At 39.6% G+C, this 12,337-nt stretch overlaps 1 protein-coding gene across 2 annotated transcripts; it reads right to left on the bottom strand.

Annotated features, from left to right (window-relative positions):
* Positions 1-321: 321 nt before the first annotated feature.
* On the bottom strand, positions 322-11,785 carry LOC148133249 (membrane-spanning 4-domains subfamily A member 8-like). 2 transcript variants are annotated; one of them, XM_087950592.1, is made up of 7 exons: positions 11,677-11,785; positions 9,764-10,011; positions 8,439-8,567; positions 8,202-8,258; positions 5,865-5,987; positions 4,066-4,179; positions 322-575 (listed from the first exon to the last, which is right to left on the bottom strand). In XM_087950592.1, the coding sequence occupies exons 2-7, from the start codon at positions 9,977-9,979 to the stop codon at positions 468-470; spliced, it is 747 nt and encodes a 248-aa protein (XP_087806718.1). In that variant the 5' UTR covers positions 9,980-10,011; positions 11,677-11,785; the 3' UTR covers positions 322-467. The 2 variants fall into 2 exon arrangements, with proteins under 2 accessions (XP_087806718.1, XP_087806717.1); XM_087950591.1 differs by lacking the exon at positions 11,677-11,785 and adding an exon at positions 11,151-11,228.
* Between the last annotated feature and the right edge of the window lie 552 nt (positions 11,786-12,337).

Raw genomic sequence — 12,337 nt, 5'->3', positions numbered from 1 at the left:
CAGATTCAACAACAATGGTATTCTAAATTTACTGCCACGCAGACTTCAACTCAACGTGCTGAGCTGGCTGCTGTGATTTTAGCTTTACAATTGTTCAATGACCAACCTATTAACTTGATTGTTGATACTCAATATGTGTAATTAGCTATATTCCATATTTATCATAAAAAACAAACATCCAGAGTATAAACAAAAGAGTAATAAACACCCTCCATTATCCACTGTAGGGAGTGCACTTCCTCATAAATACGTTGATATTTGTGGCCCAAATTCTTGCTTCTTGGGGAGCATTATAATTAGGTATCAAGTAAAATAGAAGAACTTTTAAAACTTTTCATCATTTAATTTGGTGTGTAAAGGCTAAAACTGAAAAATAAACAAGCAAGCTGGATAAAATAAAGTAATATGAAATGCATTGCTTCTCCTGAAACCTCTTTTGCCAATAATTCTCATATTTCCTTCTTGTTTTACTGAGATTTGGTAACCACATTATTGTAAGTCGGTGGAGGAGGATTTGGTTCATCTGTGACTTCTCCACGTCTGATGATTTGGTAAGGCACAAAAAGCACAGCTGGCTGTAACAGAAAAGAACAGTCAATACAAAAAAAATACTCAGGGATCTATTTGTTATTCTAGGTAGAAGGAATAGACTCTCCACTTGTGTGATTGTAATTGCGATGCTAGCAGTCTCACCAACAGGCTGAAATCCTTGATAGCTCAAAGTCCTGATAGAGAATTCTTTAAAACTATAAATTAACAGGCAAATTATGAGCATTTAAGTAACTTTTCCTGATCAAATCTGCCAACCTTATCCACACATTCAGAGAATGTCTGCTCAGGATCTCCCACCTTCCTACCAAGAAGTGTGACAGGAAGTCCCTCATCCACCCAGTGAATGTTCTCTGTAGGGAGTAGATAACCTTCTGAAATAAAGATGGTACCAACTGGGATGGAAAGTGGTAAGAGAAGTGAACTAGCTTCTCCTGAGGACCTTTGGGGACTGGTTTAATTTTGTGCTTTAGTTTTTATTTGAGTTTTATATTGCTTATATTTTATGTTTCTGTATGGTTATTCCTAAGATCCAGCTTAATTGAGGAGCTGGATAGATAAAAAAACAATATCCTTGTGATTTATTCTCAAAAGCTATCAGTTTATTAACTTGTTTTAAAAATGAAAAAGACCTTTTTAAAATAAAAAGGCAGCATTGTGAGAAAATGTTATCAAGTGACAAATCCTTTAAATTAATGTAGTTACACCTCTAAAGTAACTATCTTTAGAACTAAGCCCTCTAAAATGCCTTCAATTCAGTGGTACATGACAAACTACTACTAAAACTAAAATCTTATTGTATCTCTGGACAACTGCATAACTGGATAGAAGCATTCCTGTCAAACAGACAACAAATGGTCAAAATTGGGAGTGTCCTATCAAATTCTGTACGTGTCAACAGTGGAGTCCCCCAAGGCAGTGTTCTAGGACCAACTCTCTTCATACTCTACATAAATGACCTCTGCGATCATATTAAGAGCAACTGTGTTCTCTTTGCTGATGATGTAAAGCTATTCAACACCACAGACAATACTGCGACCCTTCAAAAAGACCTCGACTATGTATTAGAATGGTCAAACAAATGGCAACTTCAAATCTCAACAAATAAATCCTCTGTCTTATATATTGGTGAAAAAAATCAGAAAATAAAATACAAGCTGAATCAAGACCTTGTTGATGATCCAAACTCTGTCAAGGACCTTGGAGTACTCATCTCTAATGATCTAAGTGCTAGAGCCCACTGTAACTACATAGCCAAGAAGGCATTAAGAGTTGTTAAAGGAAAGGAAGGGAAAAGGGGGAAAAAAGCCACAAAGGTATGAAACAAGATGGGGAAAAAAGGAATTTTTTTTAGGGATAAAGGGTAATGTATAATTTTTTTTTAAAAAAAAAGAAGATTCTGCAAGGTACATAAGATGGTATTGTAGTATTTGTATTAGAAATAGAAAATTAGAAAGTTATAAGAATTAATAAAAGATTAAAATATTGAAATGTTTAGTAATGATAGACTTTAAAATTTAACAAAATATTAAAGGGAATGTCTAAAATATTGAGTTTAATTAAAGAGTTTAACTGACTATTGTGTTAATGTTATTATAAACTTATTATTGTAGCATTTGTTTTTGAAATAGATAATTGGAATGTTACAAGATTTAATATTTAGAATTATTATCTAATTATGTATCTAATCATTTTGGATTTATTATTTTTTCTTCTTTTTAAAAAGTTAGTAGGTAGAATGTACTAAGCAGAATCAGATTGGGTATTAGGCGTTATTTTAAATGTTAATTTAGGGGGACGATAGAAAGGCATCACACTTTGATTAGTGATTTCAGGAGAAACTCTTTTTTTTTACTATAGGGAATGAGATAAATGGATAATTTGGAAAGAATGGACAAAAGATACAAGTATAATGATTTAAATTAAAATGAAATAAATAAAATAGAATTAAGAAGAGTGAAAAGCGGGGAGAAGCTATATAGAAGATATAGAATGGTAAATAAGATAGGTAATGGTATATAAGATGAGCATGAATTTAATTGAAATCCATATAAAGAGAGGTAATCTGGGGCCAAGCTACTTTCTAAAAAGAAGTTTTACATTTTTGTGTTTTGTGTGTTTATGTTTGTTTGAGAATTAATAAAACCTTGGAGGAATGTTGGATGAGAATAACGGTAAACAAGTCAGAGAGAAATGAAGACGATGACTATAAAATGGATAAATATAGAAAAATAATAATAATAATGAAATTGAATAAGAGTAAAGAGAAATAATGAGAAATTTGTTAAAAGATATTTATATGTCCATATGGAAATGGGGTAAAATAGAATTATGTTGTATAAAATAATTTATTCTACTTGTAAAAATTTATAATGGAAAGAGGTTTTATGTACTCAATGGTTAATGATGGTTTGTTTGTCTTTAAAATTAATAAAATTTATTTCAAAAAAAAAAAAGAGTTGTTAACCTAATCCTACGTAGCTTTTTCTCTGGTAATATCACACTACTAACTAGGGCATACAAAACATTTGCCAGACCAATACTCGAATACAGCTCATCAGTCTGGAACCCACATTATGTATCTGATATTAACACAGTTGAGAAAGTCCAGAAATATTTCACAAGAAGAGTTCTACACTCCTCTACTTGTTGCAGAATACCTTCTGCCACCAGACTCAAAATTCTAGACCTAGAAAATCTAGAACTACGCCTTCTTTGGTCCGATTTAAGTATAGTATATAAAATCATACATTGCAATGTCCTACCTGTCAATGAATACTTCAGCTTCAACCATAACAATATAAGAGCACACAATGGATACAAACTCAAGGTAAACCACACCAAACTTGATTGCAGGAAATACGACTTCAGCAACAGAGTGGTCAATGTCTGGAATACTCTACCTGACTCTGTGGTTTCTTCCCCAAACCCCAAAAACTTTAACCTTAGACTTTCTACTATTGACCTCACCCCCTTCCTAAGAGGCCTGTAAGGGGCGTGCATAAGCACACCAAAGTGCCTACTGTCCCTGTCCTATTGTTTCTTTTATTTTTCTTATATGTATTCATTTCTTGTATTCATAACTATGTTTATCCTTATACCTGTTATCTTGTAAGCGATTGCCAAATCAAATAAATAAATAAAATAAATAAATAAATAAAATGGAGACACCAACTTCTGCATCACTGAATTATAAAGAGAGCAGACAAAGTGGGTTATATTCATGACATTCAACCGCTAGCAAAACAGAAACTGGGAGAAAATTGCATCATCTAATTATTCATATGCAGAAGCAAATAATCAATGGGTGTTGGATCACAATTCAAACCTCTATTAGTTATAAAGCTTATTAGGTACCCTGAGTAGCCAGTCTCACCTATTGTTCAGGGTAATAGGAAAGAAACAAAAGGTCAGGGTAGGTGGAATGCAGATATAAAGAAGAAAAATGGATAATCTTCTTTACATTCTTTAACAATAACAACTGCTGAAGCTATTATCGAAGTATCAAATATTTACCAGGGCATCAAGACAGCAACCTGTCTGGCAGCCAAAGTGAGCCAGGGAAACAGCGATGCAAAATTCCAGCACGCTGAACAAGAGCAACACACAGGACAGGCCATAACCGACACTCTGTATAGTAGGAAGACATTTGGAAAGATAGCTGTCATTTGCTCAGAAATTAATGTAGTGGTATGTATTTTATTTTATTTTATGTGCTACACCATTAAAAGGGGCTCCCATCTGCCCCCTTGGGAAACACCGAGAGAAACAATTGTATTGGGAAAAACAGAGACACTGTACAGGTAACCCTCGAGTTACAACCACAATTGGGACCAGAATTTCCACTGTTATGCAAGGAGGTTGTTAAGTGAGTCGTGCATTATTTTACCTTTTCTGCCACTCTTGTTAGGGTTAGAGGAATTCCAGATATAACTGAGAATCAAATGGGATCAGTCTTGTTTCAGATCGACACATAATAGTTAAATCATTGCACAGCAGCAGGTATTTCACCTGAGCCTTATTTTTCCTTCGTGCACCACAAAAAGCTGTTCATGTAGGACGAAGCAGAGAAGAACAATCCAACACTTGGTCTAAAACATTAGTTTTGCCAATACAGAAATTCTCAGCTCCCCTAACCAAACTGGCTAAAAGATATCGTTAATACGAGACGGTGGAAGTAGTGTTAGCAGAAGAAAGTCAGCTTGGAGCCTTTGAAGCAATGTGGAAGTTGGAGGCCCTGGGTCAGACCATGGCAAGGACTGCGGGAATTCCCCCCCTCCCCCTCCCGCCAGCTGTGAAGGCCATAGTATGATGCACATTACTTTATCATTCTTATTCTTATTCAGGTTATGATGACCCAAACACATTGGGACATTTTGGGTGTATGTTCTCCTGAATTACCCCAAGAGTCACAAGGGACAGAACCTACAGCAATGAAAGCAAATTAATTCATTCTGCATTTTCCTTATTTGGGAAATATACCATCTCTGTTCCTGTAACCCAGAACCACTTACAATCATTCAGATAGATTCTGATTTGCAGCTGTTGCTTTGGAAGAGCCCTGTATTCAATGTGTGGAATCTCCTGGATCTAAGTACTGTGTGTGTAACATCCTTGAGTCAACATCAAAAATAATGAAGGCATCAAATACCTAGTCCCTATGGCCATCCCCTTTCCTGACCATTGTTGCACCTGTTCTGATTTACTCTTGAATGCTATTGCCCTTACCTGGCTTCTAAAAAATCCCACCTGTTACAGACTGGTTTTCTCCTCTGACTTAGCTGCCAATCATTTTCAGCATATCATCAATCAGTAAGGAAACCATCACTCACTCAGGGTACTACAACAGAAATGGGGTGTCTGCTGTACCTTCCTTCCACCCTCAGTTTGGGCATTTCTCAAGTTAAATTTAAGGTAAAATAAAGATACATATGAAAAGACATTGGGTACTGATAAACCACCAAATATTGGGTACTGAGACATAATCAAAAGATATGTCTAAAACATATTTACCATTAAAAAAAATCTGTCCCCCTCCCCACTAAAAAGAAAGAAACTGGAGAAGAAGAAAGAAATCTACAAAGTCCTAAGCCCTTTGTACCTTAATGACCAGAAGGTTGCTTGCCCTTATTTAACAAATATATGTATATTTTACAAATTCAAACGAAATAGAACAATTTTCTTTGGGCTGAGACTTATTCAAGGAAAGTTTTCAAACAAATGTCAAAGAGTCTGGGATATCCCGGCTGCATATATAATCTCCTTCTGGATTCTGTACATGAAGTCAAAATGTCAGACAAGATTGGTTTACTTACAGATTGGTCATGCTGACTGAAATATCTGGTAGGACTGTTCATTATCAGCTCGCATATATACAGGATGATACCACATAATGACATGATAGCACTTGTGATGTTCATTCCTACACTGGATTTCACCTGAAACAGCAATAAACCAGAAGGAGAGAAATTATAATTATAATGTCAGCATAAGTCTTATTAAATGTAAAGTATAAAAACAATTACCCCAACTATGGTAAAAACAGTGACAAAGAAATTCCATGTGGGTGCTTAATGACACATAACCAGTCAGTGGGTGAACCAGACAACATTCAAGAAGATCCTAGGAATCAAACATCAGCAACAACACATTTTCCCACAGTGGAAATGTAAGGCCCACAACTCCATTTGAAGGGTTTTCTAACACTGTCAAATTCCTTCTTTCTGTTTCCAGATGTCAGCCTCCATTCAAGGCCATGTGGTTAAAAGGGACAGGAAAAATGGTACAACTTTTTCATCCCTTAACATTTTGCTTAACGGAATCCCACACTATTTATTGTAAGACAAGGTATGCTCTAAGCATTAAATTTTAATGTTAAATGCTCTTTTAGCTATAAGACATTACAGAGAGGCTACTAGAGAGGTGGGAATGGAGAAATCCTTGGAGCCAGTAGTGAGAATTCTGAACATTTAAAAATTGCTCTGTCGTATTTTTCTATCAAGATGGTCATTTTTCTTCTCTTCAATCCATACTGTGTTCCTTTACAAGATAAAAACATTTCTATGTTGCTATGAACACACTTTAAATCAAGAGGGGAGAAAGCAAGCTCTTGTAGAAGGGCTACCATCAGCTCTCTCCTCCCTTTGATTCCCAGAAGGATTCCCACTCGAGTTCCATACTTTTACTCCTAACATGCTGGGCTTCTTTCTGATGTTGCTTTCATATAGGAATACTTCTGAAACTGGACCATCTGTCAAGGAGGAAGAGCAGGAGGAATAATGTTGGAGGCAGGGGTGAGATTCTACCGGTTTAGATCGGTTCAGGCAAACTGAATGTTAAGTTTTCATCTGCTTTGCCGAACCGGTATTTCAATTGAACCGCTGCCCCCTCTCACCACTCTCCACCCCTCCTAGGAATCTCCACATGCAGGTAAGTGTAGGGTCCAAGCAGAGGCTCTGGCAGGGGGGAAAAACAGGCCTTCCAAAAGTCCAGAAACGGGCCTGTTTCCAGATTCCGGAAGGCCTCCAGAGCTCAGGGGAGGCCTCCGGACCCTTGGAAAGGCGAAAAATGGCCCTCCCAGAAGTACCGGTGGGCCACATCCACCATCCACTCAGCAACCAGGCATGGAACCGGTTTCTGGGATTTTTGAACCCCACCCTTGGTTGGAGGTATGCTTCAAGATTGGAACATGCAAGAAGATACCTCTGCTCAGGACTTGCAACAGCAGTAGCACTTAGATTTATATACCGCTTCACAGTGCTTTACAGCCCTCTCTAAGCAATTTACAGAGTCAACATATTGCCCCCAACAATCTGAGTCCTCATTTTACCCACCTCGGAAGGATGGAAGCCTGAGTCAACCGTGAGCCTGGTGGGATTTGAACTGCCAAATTGCAGGCAGCCAGCAGTCAGCAGAAGTAGCCTGCAGTACTAACTGCAGTAGCCTGCAGTATTTTAACCACTGCATCACCGTGGTTAAAGATGTATTTTGATATTATTCTGGTTTGGGGAAATCCAGTTAACACTTTTTCCTAGCTTCATGTTTGCTATGGATATTGGGATTATCACTTCCAGAATTGACAGAGATTTGAAGGCTTCATTTTCTGCATTTTGAAATAATTCTCTTTTTTGGAATTGCCCTCTGGTTGAATGTTTTGAGGGCAGAAAAAGTTCACCTGCTGATCCTGTAGCTTTGATACAGTCAGCATTCTAACCACTGTGCCACTGCAGCTCACCATTACTAGTAGCAACTAAGGAAGCTCTGGTAGAACAAGCACCCACACCATGGTCATTAACTCTCTCAGGCTTCTCTCATTTTCATCATGGAACTGATAGAACTTGCAGTGTTGCAGGTTGCACATCAGGAAGGGAACTTAGCAAGAAACCCATCACAGAATGGGGACCAAGGGAGGCTCAAATTCTGGATGGTTGAACATTCCCTATTGTTGACATAGAATTTTTGATGAAAGTAAAGCTTGGAAGCAAAAGTTGAAGAAAAAAGGAAGTTTGGGGGGTGCTTTTGATTTTTCTTTTCCTTTCTAAATGTTGACTTAAGACTGAGGAGTATCTGAAGAGAACAGACACAATAAAAGGTCCTGAGGTCTTACAAAGAAACAGCATAAAAGAAATTCAAATGCTACACAGGTTTCTCACCAAACTACGATTTGGAAGGTTCGCAGCTGCTACACAAAGTGATCCAGAAGAAAGAAACTATGGAAAAAGAAAAACAAATGATTGTATTTTCACTGGAAATAAAAGAGAGAAATTATCACAAAATGATGACACCCGTGAGAGGCTAGGGAGGTTCCAGTGCAAACAAGAACTTTTATAAGTCTCCATTAGCCATTACTACAATGGTGCATGACTCAACAAAAATTCACACATACTTACAAATATCCCTCCCCAAAAGGGGTAGCCTCCAATTGCAGAGATGGGGAGAAACCTGAAAGAAGAAACCAATGAAGAAAGCGAGACAGCTCCAAAGCCAATGTGGATCAGCCCAATCATGATTTCGACAGCCTGCAGAAGGAAAACACACAAAATAAGACAACTTCATTTGCTGAATCTGAGAAAAATATTCTGATTTGTTACCACCCCAGGAAAGATATCATTTCTATCCATCTTAGAAAAGTCCTTCAAGGGGGTTGGGGCTTCTAAGCTTGCATTGCAGATGTTGACCCAAGGCCTGGTTTCCTATGGTGAAAAATCCTAATGGGGAGAAGGGACAGTTTGAGACACCGTTGTCACTATGTACTGGACATTTACTTCAGACTATGATCTAGTTTGACCCTCAGTGGGACAGCTTTTGTCAGGAAGACGGTCTGTAAGAATATCATAATGGGCCTTTGAGAGTGGAATGCTACTTCTTTCATTGCAGACTCCTCTGCAGCAGGAAGTTACGCACGGTCATAAGCACAAAGTGACTTCAACCGGCTTGGGCTGGAACCAATCCATGACCAAGTTCTTCTGGAGAAATGCCCAACAGTTCCACTTCTCAGAGGGAAGGGAGACAAAGAGACATGGCTGAAACCATGGCTAAGCTCTTTCTCCGTTAAAGAGCAAAGCAAAAGAATGAATATCCGAGTCAAAACGTTTTGTAGAAACACAAATGAAACTACCAGGAAGAATAGAGATTTTTGGAGTAGATTCCAGAACCAGACAACAGACAAGGCAAACTCCATAACTTCAGTGTGGGTGTTCTGTCTTTAGACTGCTGGTGGAATATAAAGACAGACAGACAACTCTACAAAGGCTTCCATACAAAGTTTCTTTATTGGGTCACCAGGCATCCTCAAATATAACTCACGGTTATGTCAAGATCCATCTAATGTCCAATTCTTTGCGTAGCTGACTTCATAGTGTAAAAGAATAGTGATCTTTCATCCCATAACGAAGGAGCAAGGGGGATGAGGCACCAGCACGCTGCTGGGGTCCAGGCAAGAGTGAAGCAACCTCCCCCAACCCAATCAAGGGTCAATTCAGTGACCAATCAGGATTTCAGATGTGACCACATGACATGAACTACATTTCCCAGGATGCATTAACTACATTTACCATGAGGCATTCCCTTAAGGGGACAGCTCCCAATTCTAACTTAACTAACTCAATTCCCATTACCTATATACTGTCTGGACAGCACAGTGGGGCTCTTGGGTCTCTACATAGCTCTAAAACTTTAATGGACTTCAAAGAGGAACATAACAAAGCATGCATACCCCAAGCACTTTAGGTTCAGCCTTCAGGAATCCCTCCAAAGGATTCCCTTGTGGGACTTGTTGAGGAGCACTGGTGGAAATCCCAAGTTGCTGAGCTCCATACTGAGGATATGGAGTTGCTCCAGATGCCTGAAGAGCAACACTGGGCAATCCAGGAGCCATTTGGATTATGTTCGCTCCGTCCGAGGGGATGACAACTGTGGTTTCACTGGCCATGCTTGCTGGAAGTGTTGCCACAGCCAAGTTACCTGCAAACAAACAAGTGAGGAGAAGTTAAGGTCTTAACATCAAGTTCTGGTCCTTCTCCTTAATGTCACTTTACGAGATAACATTTGCCTGCAGCGAAACTGAAGAAGATTGCCAGAAGGGTTCAGGGAACAGGTAGTAAAAACATACGACTTTCTCAGGGATAGAAATCCTCCTTTTGCCCACCATTTAGCCAGAACCAAAGAAGCTTCTTACTTGAGAAGTGAAATGTTTTCAAGGAAAAAACCCCAAAAGACTCCAGTTGCCTTTTGAAAAGCATCTTTGGGACAACCATGACCTGGAAGATTGAGAATCTCCATGGACATCAGTTGAGAAAAAGTTAAGGAGAACAGAGAGAACATAATATTTTCCAATGCAAAAGGTCTCTTTCTGATCTTAGCACCACCTCGGAATCCCCAGCTAAATGGCATTTCCATTTGGGCAAGGTTTTATTGTACTTCCCTCTTGTCCTATTACTGGCACATGGATCTAAAGGCATCAAGCATGGATGATCATGTTGATTGCCATCTTCCAGGAAAGTCATACTGATTGGGACATAAGTTACTGGGAAAGACACAAGAACAGGATCTGTATCCCACCTTTGCTTCATTGATGTGGTGAGGTTTCTTATCAGGACACAACTGGACCATCAGCCTGGGTTTCCTAACAAAACTCTGGACAACCTCAGAAAGCAGGGAAGGGGTACAGTAAAATTCCAACTGCCATCACATCTAATAGCCCTCCGGATTTTTAAAACTCTGACCAAAGGCCCCGAATTAATCCCACCAGTTAGGATTTGTACAGCCCTTAAGAGGAAGCTACTTCCCTTTTGAGCTGTATTAATTGGAAGTCAACGTTAAGTGAGAATCGACCCATCTACATTCTTTTGAATGGTGGACTTCAATATTGAATCTTAGTAAGTTTACACGGCGCCTTTGCGCGCGTTGGGCACATCCATCACAAGATTAACTGCAAACTCTTTCCTGTCCGCTAATTCTCCCCTGAAATCCTCCCATCTAGAAGACCTCAGGTGGCTGAGAGGACCGCGGGTGGATGGCTGCAGGGGAGAACCGGCAGGCACGGGATGGTCCACCTATTAATTCCAGATTAATTTTTAAAGAAGTAATCAGAATTTACTCACGGCGACCGCTCAAGACGAAGTACAGGGAAGCCTCAGGGGAAACGAAAGTTTCCTTAAAGAGAACAAATGGAGGGCGGGGCTCCCCCACCTACTAAAAGGAGGGATTTACTCACCTTAATCGAGGACCGCAAGTAAATCTTCTTCCTTGTTCCTTCAACTGTTGCAACAAATAACAGTTTGGGGCCAGGAACCTTCTGCTTGTTCAGAGACGAGAGGACAATTATCTAAGTTTATAAAGTCCTGTCATTCCCAGGCTAAAACGAATCACTGAAATCAAACGCATCTCTTTCGCTTCTCTTTCTCCCAAAGTACGTAAGGCCCGCTCTTGGAGGGGCTCGTTTTCAACCCCTCGGAGGCTTTGCAGGAATCGCCAAAAGAAAAACAAGATGACTAGCATTGCGATCACACAGCCTTCTCGTCCGTCTATCCGTCCCCCTCCCAGATCTCTTTAAGTTGCCTTGTCCAGCGGAGGAGATTTTTTTCCTCATCTTTCCCTCCACGGACGCCCCTTACAGCTTTCGGTTACCTCTTTTAGGCGTTTGAACAGGCGAAGCCGCAACGGCGTGAAGGGGAGGCTGGTGGAAAGTCGATCCCAGCCTCCGATTACGCTCCTGGTGAAACTCTCCCTGGAAAGCTTCCAAGAACCTAAGAAGCCGCTGAAACACCTGGACCAGGTGGTTTTAGCAGATGCTACAGAAGTCCCCTCCGTGCATTGGCAAAGTTATATTGGGTTAACCTATTATGTTTCCTTTTGCACGGATTCTGCACTGAACATTTGCTTTTTGGTTGACTCCTCCCAAGTATAGAGAGAATTTTCTCTTTAGAAGATCGTTTATAACAGGATTCGCCTTCACTGGCGAGATAAACTTCTGCTCTGTTGAGAGCCCATTCCTTCACTCTGTATGTTACACGGGATGTTACTGTATGTTACTCTGGCGTCCTGATCCTCCTTTTGCTGTTTTGCATTGGCTGTTCTACGAATGTCTCGGGGGGTGTGGAGAGCAGGTCGCTTCAATGCTTTAATAGCGTTTTGGAATGGGAGGCGGCTTCTAACCTCCCTCCCCCTCTATGAGCTACGCTATTCCTAGATTTCATCTTTTTTTAAAAGTTGCTTGCCGTTATCTCTTCTAGATGCCAAGATAATTTCCCTATATTATAATTGGCCTTTTGGTCTTTAATTCAATTCC

The sequence above is a fragment of the Notechis scutatus genome, chromosome 1 (assembly GCF_049901735.1).
Source record: "Notechis scutatus isolate UNSWTSFEM ecotype Mainland chromosome 1, rNotScu1.2, whole genome shotgun sequence".
Classification (NCBI taxonomy): Eukaryota; Metazoa; Chordata; class Lepidosauria; order Squamata; family Elapidae; genus Notechis; species Notechis scutatus.
This window is presented reverse-complemented; position numbering and strand designations above follow the sequence as displayed.